The sequence below is a fragment of the Chlorocebus sabaeus genome, chromosome 15, assembly GCF_047675955.1.
Source record: "Chlorocebus sabaeus isolate Y175 chromosome 15, mChlSab1.0.hap1, whole genome shotgun sequence".
Taxonomy (NCBI): domain Eukaryota; kingdom Metazoa; phylum Chordata; class Mammalia; order Primates; family Cercopithecidae; genus Chlorocebus; species Chlorocebus sabaeus.
Window position 1 is genome coordinate 78,107,136 of NC_132918.1, and position 20,007 is coordinate 78,127,142.

Consider the following 20,007-nt stretch of genomic DNA (forward strand, 5'->3'; position numbering starts at 1 on the left):
TCGTTCTCTGCTCCTCTCTCAGAAGGTTTCAAAGGTCGTCACACTGAAGCCCGGGGGCGTTCATCTCCCCAGCGGCCGGGAGAAGGGAGGAGGTTGGAGGGAGGAGGGAGGGAGCACACAAAAGCGGGCCGTGCTGAGAGGGCTAATGTTTCCTGTTTGCCTGGAGCCCCCTCCCCTGCCTCCCCTCCCCCAGCCCCCTCCCAGCACTCGGGCGGAAGTGAGTTTGCTCCTTTGGAGATTAAAAGGATTCCGAATTCCGATCAGTCCCAATAACCGGCGTACTGAAGAGACGAGGAGGAGGAGGAGGAGGAGGAGGAGGAGGAAGAGGCGGCAAAGCAGAGAAAGAGGGGGCGCGCGCGCGCGCACGCAACCCGAATTGGGGGAGTTGTGCAAAGCCCCAGGAGGCCGGGGCACGGCGAGAGCAAAGCCCGGTAGGCGCAGCGCGGCCGAGGCCACCCGCGTCCGGATCGGCGATTCGTTTCAGAAAGAAGATGACGCGGGCGCGAGCCGGCGGCGTTGGCCACGCGGCTCCCGAGCTCGCCGCGCGGGGCTGTTGCCGGTTCCACTGATTCCAGCGCGCCTGAGAGGAGCCTCCATCCCCGAGGCTCGGGATCGGAGGGGGGACCAAGGCGAGGGCGAAATGGCCCAATGACAAAGGAAATGTGATCCCCCTTCGCTGCCAAGGTTTCAGAGAGGACGGACGTGAGGAGGAGGAGGGGCGCAGGGCGCGCGCGGAGCTCGGATAGCATTGCACGACGGCCCGCGCGGAGCGGGTACATCTAATATCTTCCTGCCGATGAATAATTCAGGGCGGCCCGCGGGGACCTGCGGCCCCGCGCGCTAAGCCGAAGGGGAAGGAGTGTGCGGGAAGCGCCCAGGCCAGGCGAGGCGGGGGCACGAGGGCTCCGGGCCGCGTGGGGCGCGCGTGCGTGTTAAGCGCGGGCAGCCGCGGCCCGGCTGGGCAAGCGCGCGGGAGACTCGAGGCGCGTGGGACGCGCGTGCGTACTGCACGCGTGCGGCCGCGGCTGGGCCACCACGAGCTGCAGCTGCTGCGGGGCCCACCGCCCTGCAGACGAGGCCGCGCCTGGCGGTGCGCAAGCCCCAAGCGCAGCACGCCGGGCCACCCAGGAGCCCCTAGCCGCCGCGTCATGCGGCGGGGCGGCCGGCGTCGCGCGGGGAGACACCGGCTTGGCGACGCGCCGCTCCCGCCTTTACTAGTTTGGGGCGCCTTCCCCTCCCAAGAACAGACTAGATTCGTTTAAAGAAAAGCAACGCACCAAATACTCGTGGAACCAAATTCTGCTCTCGCCAGGACTGGGGCTGCACAGAGAACTCTCCTTTTGGGAACTCCTTTCGGCTATCGCGAAGCGAAGCCCCAGCTGCTCCAGGGAGTCTTCCGACCTCCCTGCCCCCGCTCGCCCCTCGCCTGTTGGGGCTTGTTCCGGTCTTCTCTCTTCGGAAGGCACGCGGCACCCAAGTTATCCGGAGGAATCTGTGTTGCCGCTGGATAGTGGCATTTAATGCCTGCAGTGTCGGGGGTGGCAGCGCTCGGGCCGGACGTGGCGAAGCCAAGCGGGCAGCGCTGCTCTGGTGCCGGCTCCCGGATTGCAGGCCTAATCGATGCATTTTTCTGAGTGAGTCGGTGGCTCCCCCACCCACCTCGTCCGCTCTCTCCTCCTCCTCCTCCTCTTCCTCTCTGGTCTCCTCCCTCCTCCGGGCTGGGTTGCAAATGGCTTCGTTCCCCGAGACCGATTTCCAGATCTGCTTGCTGTGCAAGGAGATGTGCGGCTCGCCGGCGCCGCTCTCCTCCAACTCGTCCGCGTCGTCGTCCTCCTCGCAGACGTCCACGTCGTCGGGGGGCGGTGGCGGGGGCCCTGGGGCGGCGGCGCGCCGCCTACACGTCCTACCCTGCCTGCACGCCTTCTGCCGCCCCTGCCTCGAGGCGCACCGGCTGCCGGCGGCGAGCGGCGGCGCGCCTGGAGAGCCGCTCAAGCTGCGCTGCCCGGTGTGCGACCAGAAAGTAGTGCTAACAGAGGCGGCGGGCATGGACGCGCTGCCTTCGTCCGCCTTCCTGCTCAGCAACCTGCTTGACGCGGTGGTGGCTACTGCCGACGAGCCGCCGCCCAAGAACGGGCGCGCTGGCGCCCCGGCGGGCGCCGGCGGCCACAGCAACCACCGGCACCACGCTCACCACGCGCACCCGCGCGCGTCCGCCTCGGCACCGCCACTCCCGCAGGCACCGCAGCCGCCCGCGGCTTCCCGCTCGGCACCCGGCGGCCCGGCCGCTTCCCCGTCGGCGTTGCTGCTGCGCCGGCCTCACGGCTGCAGCTCGTGCGATGAGGGCAACGCAGCTTCCTCGCGCTGCCTCGACTGCCAGGAGCACCTGTGCGACAACTGCGTCCGAGCGCACCAGCGCGTGCGCCTCACCAAGGACCACTACATCGAGCGCGGCCCGCCGGGTCCCGGTGCCGCGGCAGCGGCGCAGCAGCTGGGGCTCGGGCCGCCCTTTCCTGGCCCACCCTTCTCCATCCTCTCAGTGTTTCCCGAGCGCCTCGGCTTCTGCCAGCACCACGACGACGAGGTGAGTGCATGGGGGCGTGTGTTTGTGTTCACCAGATAACTGCGTGTATGCTCAACAGTGGTCTCTCGGCCGGTCCCGTAGTGAGGGGGGGAGGCCCTCTCCGGATTTGCTTTGTATTTCCTTTAGCTACGTGGCAGTCCTCGCTACCAAAGTAGATCATGACCTGGGAAGTATGTGGAAGTGGATTCTGTGTAAGTGTCGCGAGGGGCCCCGAAATATCCCATAGCGTGGGATCCTCCCTTTTCCGATTTTAATTTGTGTGTGGCAAAACGCGGCAATCGTCTTCAGTTAGGCATGAGTTGGGAAGAGATAGGTGTGTTTGTAGACGTGGCCTCCTGGCGCGGGCGCGCCGGAGGCCTCCCAACGTGATGAGAAGGGTCTCCTTTATTTTCAGATTTTTGTTTGGAAAACTCATAGGTTGTTGCCTTTAAAATAGGGCGTGAGCCCGGAAGGGATGGTTGTGTGGTGGTTGTGTGGGTGAGTGCGTGGAGTTGGTGTGCCTCCGTAGACCTGGTTTCCACGTGCGCACTTGTGAGGGGAAGACTGGTTTTTTTGTTGTTGGGACAGCGTGGTAGTCCTTGCCTCCTTATGTTGGGTAAGAGTGGGAGAGTCTGTGGATCTTTGAGGGCCAAGGGCCCCTTAAGCCCTTCTCTCTCCGCGGCTGCTTCCTATATTGTTTGAAATGCGTGTTCTGGCCCCTGAACTCTCCTAGCGTGAAATCGCCGTTCGTAGGCCCACGGCTCCACCCCGAGATAGAAGCAGAATAAGGGGACGACGTTACCTTCACCCGCCTGAGTCTCTTGGGCCGCGCCCGCCTGCCCGGACTCCAAGCCCTACAGGAACCGGTTTCCCTGGTTAGGAGGTATCCACCCGGCTCAACCAGGGGCTCCACTTCCTTGGAAAAGACCAAGGCAGCCGTACGCTGCTGGAACGCCGGAGTGCGAAGGGTCTTAGGGCTACATCGCAACCCTCGGGCTTGATTTCGCCCTTTGGGCTGTCGAGTAAACTTTTGCTTGTTTTTCACACAGTGTGAACCCTTTCTCGTTTCCTTTGGTATTACACGAGTATCTTCTGCTCCCCCGAACCCAATAAAGGCAGGCCAAAAGTCTTGAGAAGCGGGCTCTGCCGGAGGGGGTCAGTACCTTATGCGATCTACCTGTAGACCGGTGAGAAAGAGTGTGGGTGAAAGTCTTGATAGCGTAAGCTGGAGACTGCAGAGGCTTTAAAAACCATAGTGGGGGGTCATGGCCTGTGTGAGCTGGAGAGTGGGTACCGAGCACCGCAAAGGTGAGCCCAGCGCTGCTACCTTTTTCCACTCCTAACCTGCTATTTGGGGAGAAGGGCGGAGCCATTGCCTGATGGCCTTTAGCTGGCTTCTCCTGTTGGGAAAAAGTGGAAATTCTAATCTACTTGTGGGTATCTCCATTTAAAGGGTTCCTTCTAGGTAAGAAGCTAGGGGGCAGTTTTCATTTTTAAACTTTGAATGGACTCCTAGTTTTAACATATTATGGGTTCATGTTCTTTAAGCACTTTTAGAAAAATGAATGATTGAGGGAAATGCCGATCCAAATCCCAGGACCGGGAGAATGGAGCCGGTTCACGTGCAGATTGGGATCAAATGCAGGGCGAGCAGAATGGGGTTGAATCCAGGAGTTTCCCTCCTGAGAGGTGCTTTTAGTTTAAACGTCAGTTTATATTTCCAGTTAAAGATCCACCTATATTTTTATTTAGACTGAAACAGTAGATGCTCAGTATTGGCAGACTTGTAAAAGATTGATTCACTTTTAAAATTAGAAAACCCTTCAAACTGCATTGGGGAGTGTGAATTGAGAAGTGAAGCGCTCCACTCACCCTGGGTGGGAGGTACTCGGAAGCTCTTCAGATTCACTTTTTAGCATGCGCGATGTCAGGCTGAAGTAACTAATACTTAACATAAAATTTGCTCAGTCTTGAGCAAGATTCTACTTACTCTTTTTAGCTTTTCATGAAAAACGTTTTGGAAATTAATTGTTTGGCCCTTTTATTCATTCCTGGATTTAGAACGCCAGAAATTTGAGATTAAAGGTGACAAACCAGTGTTCTGAGTAGAAGACAAGTGTTTAGGAGAGAAAGCACTGCCAGGTAGTGAGGTTCATAAACGGTTCCACCCACAGCTTAAATAATTCCTTTTCTTTGAAGGAAGTGATCACGTTAACAGTTTGAGAATATTGTTCCTTTAAAAAGACATCCCTCTGGCTGGGAAGGAGCTTTAGGACATTTACATTTGGAGGATGATAGACCCATATCTTGACTGTGGTATACTGAATGCCTAAATCCACTTATTTTAATGTGTATACTGTCTACCTCAATTTTTAAGACGAGCTCCTTAACTGAGTTACTTCCCTTGTCAACAGGCTCCGTTAAATAATTCAGAGCAGCACCTTTTCCTCATAGTGACTAAGGCCACCTGACCTTGGGAAGGAGGCCCAAACACCCTACCCCAGCCTGCAGGGTCTCTCGCCCAAGGGGACTTTCTTCCATAAGCGTCCCCTTGGAAATGTCTCCTTAGGATTGGCAAGTGAGGTGTCTTGTCTGAGCAATTGGCTTTAAGCCGTAGTGATGATAACCTGGAAATCTTTGGGTTTTTCAACGAAATAATGAGACTTGCTTGCTGCTACTCTCTTTGGCTTATTTCAACAGCACAGTTGGGGCTTTTCACTAGTTCTCTGCCTCCAGAGTCCGAAAGACCTGCAGGCTCCGTGGCCCAGCCAGCATCTGGCGGGGAATGCGAGGCCGCCGTCCCCGGAACAGCTGGCCTCGGGCCCGCTGCGTGCCGCGGGTCCCGGGAGAGGCGGGCGCAGGCAGAGTCGCCACGGGCCTGTGCCGCCGCCCGGCCAGCCCGGAGCCTGTCTCGGCTCTGGGGACGTGGCCTGGCCGGCGGCTGCTCTTCTCCCCGCAGGCACCCGCTGGGGTGTTCACGGCTGCTCTGGTCATGGAGAAGGGTCTTCGCTTGAGTTTTGGACGAAGAGTTTAACAACTAGGGAGTTGTGAGCACTGCTCCAGCTACTCACAAGTGGCCTTTTAGCATTGTTTTGCTTTTGGCACATGGGACATGAGCCCTTTGCAGCCTTGGAGGGGACACTGGGAGCAGAAATCCTGGGTGTGTTCTGTGCCTAAGCTGGGCGTCAGGATTCTGTGAATGGCGGGAAGTTGAGCAAGGTTTGAACCCAGGAAAGCCTCTGTCACTAGTGGTGAGGGGCAGTGGGGGTGACATTGTTGCCACTTGGAACACATTGTAGCCCCCTCCACCCGAGGATGGCAATATTGTTCCCAGTTAGGCGGGTCCGGGGGTGGAATTTTCTGGAGTCTCTGGCTGGAAAAAGGGGTACAGGTGTTGGTAGTATCCATGCGGTCCCTGCGTTGGGTTTTAAAATGCCACCTGAAGATAAAAGTTCTAGAATTCCAACCTGATTTGACCCTGAACATTGAGCACTCCCTGGGACTGTCTCCTGGCAGGAAACTTAAAGTGGCTTCAGACTCTTGGAACAAGGTTTGCTGCCTAAAATAATCGGTTGTTGTGTGAATTTCTGTTTCGTATATTGCGAGTCACCATAAATGGGACCATACCTGTATTCAGCACCAGTGTATATTATTCTCCGTTCTCAAAGTCTTAAGTTTTTTCGAGCCTGCATATACTCAGTGTATGCACGCTTATTTTTAAATTATATGCATGTTCTTGCGTAAATTATAAAATCCATACCAAAATACTTTTAAAAGCATAATACAAATTTCCCACTTATACTGTCCTCTCTTCCTTCTTTAGAAGTTATCAGATGTAACTAAGTTGGTGAAATTTATGATAAACGTTGAGAATTTCTAGCTGAAATTGGGATTTTAATTGGAATCTGATTGATTCATATTAATTTCAACAGCCTTTTTTTTTTTTTTTTAAAGTAAGGACAACAAGAGAAAGTGAACAGAAATGGGTATCTAGTATTTCTGTACCTGCTCTACACTACCGGGTGAATATGTCCTCTGAGTGCAGACATCTCACCTACTGGCTGGAAAACCAAACTTTATGTGCCTTGGAAATAGTTACAGAGGTTGCTGCTTTGAATCCAGTTCAGCAGGTAGACATATGGAAGCCTACTGATTTCAGAAAATGCTTGATAAAAATATATAGGAGGGAAATGTTCATTATTGATATGTTAATTGCTTAGCCTTTGTGGGCTTAAGCTATTTCCACTAAAGTGCATAGGAATGGATTTTTCAACATGGACCCTCAGGAAGTGGGGGCCATGGCTGGTTTGGCAAGCCTGTGCTGATGAGGTTGCTTTGAAGGCATAAGGTGTCATGAACTGTGCTAGTAATATGGAGGCTGTTGTAGTATCAGCACTGTCTGGGAAACCTTTTGTGATTATTTGTTCAGTTTCCTTCCTTTGAAAAGATAAACTGTAGTTATTTGGGGATTGCATAGATTTGATACAAGATTTTTATTTCCAATTCTAGGAATATACATTTTGGAAAACAAGATATTTGGGAACAAAACGGGTACTTTTTCTAGACTGCCAGGTCTTCATTTGACAATAATATTTGTTCTTTATCATTGACGTTGTTTCCTCTTTTTTTTTTTTTTTTTTGAGATGGAGTCTCACTCTGTCCCCCAGGCTGGAGTGCAGTGGCGCCATCTCGCCTCACTGCAAGCTCCGCCTCCCGGGTTCACGCCATTCTCCTGTCTCAGCCTCCCGAGTAGCTGGGAGTACAGGCGCCCGTCACCAGGCACGGCTAATTTTTTTGTATTTTTAGTAGAGACGGGGTTTCACCGAGTTAGCCAGGATGGTCTCCATCTCCTGACCTCGTGATCCGACCGCCTCAGCCTCCCAAAGTGCTGGGATTACAGGCGTGAGCCAGGCGCCCGGCCAACATTGTTTTCAAAGTGAAATAGGTGTACTTGAAATGGGGAAACCTTGCCATGTTGGCTAGGCTGGTCTAGAGCTCCTGACCTCAAGGTGCTCTGCCTGCGTCGACCTACCAAAGTGCTGGGATTCAGGTGTGAGCCACTGTGCCTGGCCCTTAGTTATTTTCTAGAAGGATCTCAGGAGGCTAAAATGTGTAGTTTTCTCAAGTACTACTTAATATGGATGTAACTTTCTCCTCACATGTAAAATTATGAGCATAATTGGACTTTTCGTCTTTTTACTGAAAAAAATAACTAATAATCGCGCATGTATAGTAAGGGAGTTAGCTCTTGTGGAAGCTGTCAGTGAGGTGAAAAGGCTAAAATGCTTTTTGAAGTGGTTTGCCAGGGTAAAACGTGTTTGTAAGTTTTTCTAGTTCAAGAGGAATTTTCATTATTTCTGTAGGTCTAAAATTTAACCCCCTCTGAGTTATTTCTGGTGCTAAAAGTCACATGGTTTGCCATTTCTCCATCCGGTTCTCCACACAGGGCAAGGTTTATTTTGTCTGTATTCATTCTTAGCAAATAAAGGACCATTTCAGTGTCAGTTTTGACGCTTAGGCAAAAGGGTGAGATGAATTCTATACTATGCAGGCAGTTTCAAAATAAGGCTTCCCTTCTCCCACTCCCACCCATAAAACTAATAAAGGTTAAAGGCCTGGCTCACTAAGGCTGTTTTTGCTATCTCTGCCATTTTGGAAGAGAGCAAGAGAAAGATAATGATAAAGAATTACAGTGGCCTTAAGGGAGCAAGATGCCACCCATTGAAGCCCACTCTGTTAGCGCTTTTCTTCTTGACCTTTCATGCATTGTGGCTTGCAAGAGTAAGCTTGATCCATCTTTCCTCTAAAGCTGATGTGACCTCCTACTTGTTCAATACTAAATTATTCCCCTCCTTTTGAGGTTTTGTCTATACTCACAAACTGAGTTGGCTGAAACCAGATTGACTGTTTTGATTGACAAGACTCTGACTTGTCAACCTAAAAAGTGGGAGGAGTAGGAGGCCTAGTGGGGTCCCTTTACATTTGAAACTGTTTGACTTAAACCATATTCCAAGGTAAATCTTTGCCTCTCCCATGCCATTTCTTGGCTTCCTCGTGGTGTAGATAAATGCAGTTTACTTACAAACTGGCTTTGAAGGTAGAATGAAATGAAATGGGGGACGATCCCACTCAACTGCCCTCGGGGGGGGGGGGGGTGCGGTGGCTTATGCCTGTAATCCCAGCACTTTGGGGAGGCGACATGGGCAGATCACATAAGGCCTGGAGTTGGAGACCAGCCTGACTAACATGGTGAAACCCCTTTGCTACTAAAAATACAAAAATTAACCGGGCGAATCCCAGCTAGTGAGGCTGAGGCAGGAGAATCACTTGAACCTGGGAGGCAGAGGTTGCAGTGATCCAGGATTGTGCCACTGGACTCCAGTCTGGGCGATAGAACAAGGCTGTGTCTCAAAAACAAAAACAAACTCCCATCCAAACCTGAGTTTTAGAGATACTCATATTAGACTTAGGCTAATAGTTTTTTGGGTCGTCCTTACTGTAGATTTTCTAATCCTAGATGGTTCCTAACCTGAACTTTAATTCCCATCAGGTGAGTTCTGTTTTTTTTTTGTTTTTTTTTTTTTGAGAGGGAGTCTTGCTCTGTCACCCAGGCTGGAGTGTAGTGGCACCACATTGGTCAGGCTGGGCTCAAACTCCTGACTTCAAGTGATCCACCCAGCTTGGCCTCCCAAAGTGCTGGGTTTACAGGTGTGAGCCACCACACCCGACCAGGTGAGTTTGTTTGTTTTTTTGAGACATAGTCTGTTGCTGGAGCGCAGTGGCCTGATCTCTGCTCAGTTCACTGCAAGCTCCGCCTCCCGAGTTCACGCCATTCTCCTGCCTCAGTGTCCTGAGTAGCTGGGACTACAGGCGTCTGCCCAGCTAATTTTTTTGTAATTTTTTTTAGTAGAGACGGGGTTTCACCGAGTTAGCCAGGATGGTCTCAATCTCCTGACCTCGTGATCCGCCTCCCAAAGTGCTGAAATTACAGGCATGAGCCACCGCACCCGGCTGTGAGTTTGTTTTTAATGAAGCTATAGTTAAATTATCAGTTGGAACAAAAAATTAGCAGCCAGTTGTATTTCACTCAAAAACAATTTTCCACATAGAAGTAGTAGTCTTTAGCAATAAAAATATTGTTTTCAGTAATTATGTTAGCGTATTGAAGTTGTGATTATTGGGAATGAGGTCCTTTGTCATGAAGTGTGGGGGGATAATCCTTTTTTTTTTTTTTTTTGAAGTGGAGTCTCACGCTGTTGCCCAGGCTGGAGTGTAATGGTCTGATCTCGGTTCATTGCACCTTCTGCCTCCTGGGTTCAAGCGATTCTCTTGTCTCAGTCTCATAAGTAGCTGGGTTCACAGGTATGCACCACCATGCCTGGCTAATTTTGTATTTTTTGTAGAGACAGGGTTTCGCCATATTGGCCAGGCTGGTCTCCAATCACCCGCCTCAGCCTCCCAAAGCGCTGGGATTGTAGGCGTGAGCCACCGCCCCCTGCAAGGGGGCATAACTCTTGATTGTGATCATTTATATGAGCTTCCGCAGAATAGCACATTTTGTCAACATTAATAGGTTTTAAATAGAGCGGTGGGCACAAAAAGAATAAAGTGGATGCAGATCAGTTGTGTAGACTGAGGACATACCCTTCTGGCTCTGACACCCTGTGAATTCCACGGGCCCTTGAACGGACTTTGGAGCCTGAGTGGTCAGTCAGGTCAGGCGCCCCTGAGAATGAGAGCCTTTGTAAACATCTGTTGGCTGCCGCATCCTGTAGCTGTTACTTCTGGAAAGTTTGGCCAGCCATTTTGTTCTTGTCTTAACCTTTTGCAGTTAAAATGTTTTTCTTGAAATGCCAGTGGATTTGGGGAAGTCATTTCATACTCTTTTGAGACTGATTGGGATAATTACTAAAATGGTGTTATATTAAAAAATCTGCACTTAAGGTTTGCTGCTGAGTATAGACTTGATGACTACTTAAGCACTGGTATTTTAAAAAGAAGAATTGTGAATGAGTGGCATCAGCAGCCATTATTACCATGTGTGGGACACTTAAAGGAAGTCAGGAGTTTAGATCGTGTGTCTCCACATTTTGGTCTGTGACCTCTGAGATCAATGTCAAAGGGAGACAATTCTGTTACTTAGGATTATCAATAGATTTGTACTGAAAATGCTTCCAGAAGTGTTGTAGATAAGCATTGAGCAGGAGAGTAGAAAGTTTAGGGTAATAGTTGGAAAAAAGTAAGATTCCTGATAGGCAGTCTTAATCAAGTGTCCGTTTAATTATTTGGCTTTGCTTGAGTGCTCTGGTTCTAGGTTAGATTCTGCTTTGCCTCAGTTTTTGCATCTGTAAAATGAGGGTAACTCTTTGCGGTGTTGTAAGGATTAGAGCTGACATGTAAAGTCTTATAGCACAGTGCCCTACAATTGAAGGCAATTGTAAACTTTTTTTTTTTTTTGAGGTGGAGTCTTGCTCTGTCACCCAGGCTGGAGTGCAGTGGTGCAATCACAGCTTACTGCTGTCTCAACCTTCCCGGCTCAAGTGATCCTCCCACCTTAACCTCCCGAGAAGGTGCATGCCACGAAGCCTGGCTAATTAAAAAAAATTCTTTTTATAGAGACTGGGTTGCACCATGTTGCCCAGGCTTGTCTCCGACTCCTGGGCTCAAGCCACCCTCCTGCCTGTCCTCCCACAACCACCTCACCTGGCCCCCGTTTACATTTTCTATGATGTGTTTAAAAACCGCTAATTTTTCTTTTTAATTTTTTTTGTAGAGATGGGGTTCTCACTTTGTTGCCCAGGCTGGTCTTGAACTCTTGGCCTCAAGTGATAGTGATCCTCCTACTTCAGTCTCCTAGAGTACTGGGGTTACAAGCATGAGCCACTGCCCTCCACTAGAAAACACTAATTTTTTTTTTTTTTTTTGACACAGACTCTCTCTCTGTTGCTCAGGCTGGAGTGCAGTGGTGTGATCTCGGCTCACTGCAACCTCCGCTTCCCAGGTTCAAGCGATTCTTCTGCCTCAGCCTTCTGAGTAGCTGGAACTACAGGCATGCACCACCATGCCTGGCTAATTTTTTTTTTTTTGCGATGGAGTTTCACTCTTGTTGCCCAGGCTGGAGTGGAATGGTGTGATCCAAAGTAGCTGGGATTGCAGGTGTGAGCCACCACACCCGACTAATTTTGTATTTTTAGTAGAGACAGGGTTTCTCTGTGTTGGTGAGGCTGGTCTCGAACTCCTGACCTCAGGTGATCCGCCTGCCTCCCAAAGTTCTGGTATTATAGGCGTGAGCCACCGCGCCCGGCCACATCTGGCTAATTTTTGTATTTTTAGTCGATACGGGGTTTCACCGTGTTGGCCAGGCTGGTCTCCAACCCCTGACCTTGTTGTGATCCACCCGCCTGGCCTCCCAAAGTACTGGGATTACAGGCATGAGCCACCATACCCTGCCACCATCACTAATCTTTAAAGCCAGGATATTGTGTGGGAGCTGGGGAGAGGAAGGGAAACTGTGGCATATCAAGGAAGCAGATCAACTTGCTCAATGGAACAGTCTAATCTCTGCAATTGGAGTATTTAGTAAGCATTAATGTCGTGGTATTGTGTCTGTGTGTGTGTGTGTGTGTGTATATGCATTGGAGGAGGCATCTGAAGAAGAATCAAATTGTCACAAGAAAGGCCTTAAGTCTTCATAGAAGAAGCTTTTCCATTACAAATGGGAATGCTGAGGCCTGGGGTATGAAATGACTTGATCAGAAACTGTCCTGACTCCTAGTCTAGCACTCTTTCCACATTGCTATTTATGTGACAGTAACGTGTGTTACTGACAAATGTAGCTTTTTGAGATTAATCCTTAAAAATCTGCTTAATACTAAATTTACGGCCTGAGTTTTTTTTTTTTTTTTTTTTGAGATGGAGTCTTGCTCTGTCACCCAGGCTAGAGTGCAGTGGCACCATCTTGGCTCATTGCAACCTCTGCCTCCTGGGTTCCAGCATTCTCTTGCCTCAGCCTCCTAGGTACTTGGGACTATAGGTGCATGCCACCATGCCCGGGTAATTTTGTATTTTTAGTAGAGATGGGGTTTCACCATGTTAGCCAGGCTGGTCTTGAACTCCTGACCTCAGGTGATCCGCCTGCCTTGGCCTCCCAAAATGCTGGGATTATAGGCATGAGCCACTGTGCCCAGCCTCTACATGTGTTTTTTTTGTTTGTTTGTTTGTTTTGATTTTATCTTCTTGCTTTGACCTAAGTCATTAAGGAGTCTAAGTCATTAAGGAGAAAATTAAAAAGCATAAATGGGCTCTGGTCTCTTAGCCAAAAACTGAGTGTAATCATCTTGCAAAAAACTGCTTGTCATTCCAAAATTAATTTAGTAAGTATTACCAGAACGATAATTTCGCAAGGGAGAAAGCTTTGAGTTTTGTTAATCTCTTGAAATGATAACTGCATCTCATAGTGTCAGGGTGAGGTGCATCCTCTGGGCATATTCTATTCCAGATTGCCGGGAATGGAGCCCACCTCCTGCTCCTGTCCCCATGCCCTCTCACCCTGGCCCCAACACCTCAGAGCAATTTGACATTAATGGAGTGGGGATTTTTACACTAAGACTGGCCTCTGTCGATATCAGCGGATTTAAGGACCACTTCCAGCTTTTGCCTGATTGTCAACTTCCAATGAGTTAATGCAAGTTGGGTTTGACCCTCAGAAGATGCCCAAGCTCTGCCTTCATTCCTTTGCAGAAACAGAGGAGACTTCTTAGTTTTCAAGCCATAGAATGCCTCCCCCTGCCCCAAATGTTGAGGGATTTTTTTTGTTTGTACGTTTTGTTTTTTTTGCCGGAACTGGAGTGTAGTGGCACGATCTAGGCTCACTGCAACCTCCGCCTCCTGGGTTCAAGCAATTCTTGTGCCTCACCTTCCCCAGTAGCTGGGATTACAGGCGCCCGCCACCACGCCTGGGTAATTTTGATATTTTTTTTTACCAGAGACTGGGTTTCACCATGTTGGCCAGGCTGGTCTCGAACTCCTGACCTCAGGTGATCCACCTATCTCGGCCTCCCAAAGTGTTGGAATTACAGGCGTGAGCCACTGTGCCTGCCTGCAAATGTTGAGTTTTGATGGACTTTTCCAACCACATTATATAGATGGGGGTGGGGGACCGTTGGGGGATTTTGGAGATGAAAGGGAAAGAGTAGCTTGAAAAATGCTCACAGCTTCTTGGTGTAGGTAAGACCATGAGCCATAGAATAACGACTGGATTTAAGTCCTAGTGTTGCCCTGTGTGACCTTGGACAAGTCACTTAACTGACTTAATTTCTGACCCTTAAGATGGGAGTGATAGGGGTGGCTACATCTTCCAGACCTATTTATGGGGAGCTCTTTCACATGAAGGTGGTTTGAAAGAGATAGAAAAAGTTATATTGTAGTGTATGTGCCCATAACTGTAAATATCATGAAAAAATTTGGCTTCAACTTTTCCTGGAAGTTGCAGCCAAACAGCTAAAGTTGCTTTTCATGAAATTAAACAATGTTGCTTATCTTCCTTTTTTTTTTTTTGGAGACAGAATCTTGCTGGGATGGCCAGGCTGGAGTACAATGGCGCGATCTCGGCTCACTGCAACCTCTGACTCCCGGGTTCAAGTGATTCTCTTGCCTCAGCCTCCGGAGTAGCTGGGACTACAGGCACGTGCAACCACACCTGGCTAATTTTTGTATTTCGAGTAGAGATGGGGTTTTACCATGTTGGCCAGGCAGGTCTTGAACTCTTGACCTCAAGTAATCTGCCCTCCTTGGCCTCCCAAAGTACTTGGGATTATAGGCATGAGCTATTGCACCCAGCCGTTATCTTCCTTAAAAGATATGTTTTGGTTGATGGCCAAGCAGTATTTGATGCCATGAAATAACTTGGGCAGTTTCTCATTGCTGACAGAACTTGATATGTTAAAATTTGCCTTCAAAATATTTGAATGCCTATTTCTGCTCTGTGTGAATTGTGCTCTTCGCTGAAGATGTGTAAGAGCAGTCTACCTTCTGTTCCTTGCTTTAGTCTTGTGGTTTGACTGGGAATATAAAACTGAAAAGGAAAAGGTGAATTGCGGGGAGGGGATTCTCTACTTCCCTATATGGCCACTTTTTATGTGGCCTTATTTAAATTACTAGATGAAATTTAAACGCTAAAGTTGGCCATGCACGTTGGCTCATTCCTGTAATCCCAGCACTTTGGGAGGCTGAGACAGGAGGATGGCTTGAAACTGGGAATTTCAAGACCAGCCTGGGCAGCAAAGCAAGACCCTGTCTCTGCAAATTAGCCGAGCACCGTAGTTGTGCCCCTGTGGTCCCAGCTACTGTAGGAGTGGGGAGGGTCTGAGGTGGGAGGATCATTTTAGCCCAGGATGCAGTGAGCTATGATCATGCCATTGCACTTCAGCCTGAGCCACAGAATGAGATCCTGTCTGCTAAAGTTGATGGAATCCAAATAAGTTCAGATGGGGAGATGAGTTTGAGGCTGAATGAACAGTAATGTTGGGGAATTACCCAGGTGTGGTGGCACACATATGTGGTCCCAGTTACTCAAGAGATAGGATTGCTTGAGCCTGGGAGGTGGAGGTTGCAGTGAGCTGAGATCATACCACTGCATTCCAGCTTGGGTTGCAAAGTGAGACTTCGTCTCAATAAAAAATAATACTAAAAAATAATACAAGTTTAAAAATTAGACCTTTTCCTAATTATTTCTACTACTTTCAACATCCGTAAGGAAGATATAAGGGTCCCCTCCTCTTCCTCCCTTCCTAGGGGGTGGATGATTGATACATTGAAGAAATAATATCAGGGGCCAGAGCCACATTAATTAATAGATAATATAAAGAATTATTGACTGAGCCGGGTGCAGTGGCTCACGCCTGTAATCCAGCACTTTGGAGGCCGAGGCAGGTGGATCACCTGAGGTCAGGAGTTCGAGACCAGCCTGGCCAACACATGGTGAAACCCAGTTGCTACTAAAAATACAAAATCTAGCCAGGCTTGGTGTTACACGCCTGTCATCGCAGCTACTTGGGAGGCTGAGGCAGGAGAATCACTTGAACCCGGGAGGTGGAGGTTGCAGGGAGCTGAGATCGCACCACTTCACCATTGCACTCCAGCCTCGGTGACAAGAATGAAACTCTGTCTTAAAAAAAAAAAAAAAAGGCTGTTGTTCCCAAACCTGCTTATTGTAATTAACCCAGCTCAAGTAAAGATGAAATAGGGGTGCAGAATATTGTAATTTCTATGGAAACTGGAATTTCTATGAAAACTGATTTGATAAAGTAAGCCCTGGGGAAACAGCAGAGAGCAAAACAGTCCCACCTCCCTGCTGTAGACTTCACATTTGGGATAATAAGATGATTCCCTGCCTTGGCTGTGTCCTTAATCTGCTTCTGACTGGAGTGGAGGCTGCTGCTGTTGCACAGAGGGAGCATCTGTGGATAGCTGGAACCCCCCGGCTATCTCCCCAGTGTGAAGTAAGACATTCAGTGCATGGTGGTTATAATCTTAAGAGTGAGATGGGGAGGTTGAGTACAGGCTACAGGAGTACTGAGCACGTTTTTTTTTTGTTTTTTTTTTTTTTTGCTCAGGCTAAAGTGCAGTGGGAAGAATGACCTGACTTTTTTGTTTGAGAATCAAATGAAATATTTTCTGCAATATGCCCACTATTTATAAGTGAAGACATTTATGCAGAAATTTAATGTGAAAGAATTAATATGGGGACAGTGCTACATAGGGCTAATGGAAGCACCTACTGTGCCCCACCCCCATCCTTGATCTTTGGGGAAAAAATGCATCTTTGTTTGTTTTTAATTTTCTTCATTTTCCTAATACAACAGGTTTCTACTTCCTTTGTTTCTGTCGTTAGCTTGAAAAGAGCCTTCAGGGATTTAGAGGAATATTTCAAGAGGAAAATTAGTTTTTCCAATTTAATTTGATTTTGAAAACCACATAGGTGCTGCAAATACAAAGGAAAAACACAGCTCTATTCAGCTGTGGACTGACCCAAAATATTTGGAGCTTTGGTGCTCAGAGTTACCTCCTTGTGTATAAGTGAAGTAAGGTTTAAGTGTCTCCACTTTTAAACTGAAGTTTGGTAGGTGAAAGAGTGATTGTGTTTGTTATGGTGATAAATGGAAACCATTTGAAGAAAGGATAGCAAAGCCTCTCATAGCAGGAGATAGTGATTAAGTCTAGATGACATTTGGGACTTGACAAAGCAGCTACAAATTTCATGTTAAGCCTGTTGTGCAATAAATCCAGACTTTCCTTGATTGAGATCCTACAGCTGAAGTTGTTACCTGTCTTCATCTGCAGCTTTATTGTTGGTTTATTTAAGTAGATTGTGTGTTAATTACATACACAAATGTTAACATACCCAGGCATACAATGAAAGGCATTAAGTATACCAGGGTTTCCTAGATCGGGGGAATTTTACTTCTAGTATAGCCAGTTTTAAAGTTGGAAAATGAGCTTTTCCTTTTCTCATAAAAGGGAGGGATGGTGGGAGGCCAGGTGCGGTGGCTCACACCTGTAATCACAGCACTTCAGGAGGCCGAGGTGGGTGGATCACAAAGTCAATATGGAGACCATCCTGACCAACATGGTGAAACCCTCGTCTCTCCTAAAAATACAAAAATTAGCTAGGCGCGGTGGCGTGCGCCTGTAGTCCCAGCTACCCTGGAGACTGAGGCAGTAGAATAGCCTGAACCCGGTAGGCAGAGGTTGCTGTGAGCCGAGATTGCGCCGCTGCACTCCAGCCTGGTGACAGAGCGAGACTCTATCTCAAAAAAAAAAAAAAAAAAAAAAAAAAAAGGAGGGATGATGTTCACATTTGGCGTTTTGAGCATTCGTTTTGTCTATGGTCTACTACAGAATCTGAGCACAGACCTGGCAGAATGAACTGTCAGTCCCTTTTTGTCCTAACCCCATAGAATTTAATTTATACAGATTTTTTTGTTTGCTTGTTGAGACGTAAAACCAGTTGTCTTCCCCATCATGAAAGGTATGTAAAGCATTGAATGGAATAAAATTTAAAAGCCGTGTGCAAGATGAAACTATGAAGATGGGAAGGAGGTGATGTTAAGCTCTGGTTTGAGAGAAGAGGTTGAGTTTCAGGCTCTGTTGGGTTCCCGTTATTGGCATGTTAAGGACATCTGGACAAATCACAGGTTTTGCATGTGTAACATGATGGCGGGGGAGTGGGGACAGAATGTACAAGGTGTAACAGTTCTGTAGCTTCAGCAGGTTAAGAAACATTCTCATTTTAATTCCTTGACTTTACACCTATTTGTAAATGTTATCACTGTGTGCGAGGGTCCTCTCCCCCTCTAAATAGTAAAAACAGACAGGTTGGCTCACTGTGAACAGAAAAGAGGAACCCAGATGAATGAATGCTTAATCAAAAGTATGTTAACACTTGATAGGGGTGAAAAAGGGAGGGAAGGGGTAACAATTTTGTTTTAAATGTGTGTTTAAAAGACAACAACGTTTAATGGTTTTGGGAAAATGACGTTTTGTTTAGAATTCACAATGCCTGTCATTTTAGGTTGTAATTTTTCTGAGTATGTCTATGCCTGTGAGTATAATATTTGATGTTTTTCATTTCTCCTTCCTTCACCATCCTTAGTCAGCTCGTAATTGCTGGATGAATAGAAAACTGAGATTTTTCTCAGGGATACCTTTTATCCTAGGAAGTAACTTTAGTTAACCTATTTGTTGTTTGGATTATCTGTAAATTTTATTTTTAAAATGTACCCCTGTCCCACTTCTTTCCAAAGTGTGTGGTGTTCCAGGTTCGTCGGGTTCCTTTCAAGCAACCATTTACATACACAAGCATATAGAGTTTAGTCTTAAAAACGTGTGTAGATGCCACCCTGTACTGACTTGCTGGTCGTTATTTGCACTAAACTTGGCCTTTATAGTGTGAAATTTATTTTGCCTTTCTCTGCTTCTGATTGCCTCTTGTATTTGGCTGTTGCCAGCAATGCACATCCTTGTGTCCCTGTTACCTTCTCTTATAGAAGGGAGATCCTCCCCTCCCCCGACTGCTTCCCCAGCTAGGAGATCTCTGGAACCCTGGAGAGGCACGTTTGAGATGTTAATAGATCCCAGCACTTTGCTCCTGAGAGCTTGCCTCCCACCAGCCACATTTCCTCCCTCTCCACCCCTCCCTTACTGCCATCAATCTAATGAAAAAAAGGGTTCGTCCTGTTGTTTTACTCTTCATTTCTGCAATCGCTATGAGGTGTGCGTGAGCTTTTTGTATGTTTATTGGCCATTTGAGTTTTCCTCCTGAGTTCCCTGCTCCTGTTCCTGGGTTGATTTCTTGGGTTTAAAAAAATTTCAATTTGTAGGTATTTTGGATAAATACTGATTACTAGTTGTGTGTTACAAAGGATTTCTCTGAGGCCATGGTTTGCCTCCATTTAGTTTAACTTGGTATACATTTTAAATTTTAGTGTGATAGACATTTACTTTCTCTACATTTTGTGTCTTTAGGTCCCACTTTAGGATATAGTCTTGGTATATCATATGAGGTGGATCTAATTTTATTTAGAACAAATGATGAGCCTAATGTCCTGTCTCTGTTAGTGAATGGTTTCTTGTCCTTTTTTTCTTTGTACCTTAGATTTCAGGGAAGCCATTCTGAAAATAGCTAGTGGCTGTGGATGAAGAGCAGGTATATGAAGGTCCTTAACTTGTGAATGCCAGCTGGCTTGCAATCAGTTGAGTGTTCATGCTTCGTGGCCATATACTGGTAGCTATTATACTGGTAGCTATTAAGGAAATAGTCTCTGCAGACGTTCATTTATTCACAGCAGACGAGTGATGGTGCTTGTATTGGTCTAGGTCTTGTTACAAACCACCCATTCCTTCAGCATGTACCTATTCCCGGGCTGGGCTTTTTCAAAAACATACAGAATTGCTGTCTTATAGGTGCCTTTTCCCCCCCTCAATTTTTATCTTCATTGGATTTTTAAATTGCAAAAGAAATAAGTAGTCACTGTAACACAGGCAAACTTGAAGTATATTTAAAAACAAGCAAAAAAAATTTACCAGTTTCACTCCCCAAATGTAATCATTGTTAACAGCATGGATAATATCATTGTTCTTATTTCCTATGTGTATGCAATGCCATCTTTATGATTGTCTGTAATTTAGTTGTGTACACATTGATATAAAGGTGTTTTGAAATATATATTGCATTTTGTACTGTCTAATAAGTCTGTGTTGCCACCACCACAATCAAGATAGGGCATTTCCACCAGCCCAGAAAGTTCCTTTAACTACGTTGCCTTTTAGTACAAATCTGTGGAGAATTTGGCCTGCTTCTCTGGTCACGGGTCTCAAAAAGATTTATGAAAAGTATAGTTTTAGGGGCTGCGGATATGGTCAAGTCTCTAAGGATGAAAAGTTGCAAT

General features: G+C 47.5%; 2 protein-coding genes across 2 annotated transcripts in view; one reads left to right on the plus strand and one right to left on the minus strand.

Moving 5' to 3' along the window:
• Nucleotides 1-207: 207 nt before the first annotated feature.
• On the minus strand, nucleotides 208-779 carry LOC103241834 (uncharacterized). Its single transcript, XM_073023820.1, has one exon. The coding sequence runs from the start codon at nucleotides 777-779 to the stop codon at nucleotides 261-263; it is 519 nt and encodes a 172-aa protein (XP_072879921.1). The 3' UTR covers nucleotides 208-260.
• Nucleotides 780-1,163: 384 nt separating this feature from the next.
• The window catches only part of TRIM71 (tripartite motif containing 71), a 71,631-nt gene continuing 52,787 nt past the window's right edge, over nucleotides 1,164-20,007 (plus strand). The window contains exon 1 of the mRNA XM_008009383.3: nucleotides 1,164-2,581. Coding sequence (XP_008007574.1) covers nucleotides 1,730-2,581 — 852 coding nt within the window. The 5' untranslated portion in view covers nucleotides 1,164-1,729. The remainder of the gene's footprint in view (nucleotides 2,582-20,007) is intronic.

Bases quoted from the DNA above. Each gene is read 5' to 3' on its own strand.
- LOC103241834 (XM_073023820.1), bottom strand. From the start codon at position 779: ATGTACCCGCTCCGCGCGGGCCGTCGTGCAATGCTATCCGAGCTCCGC.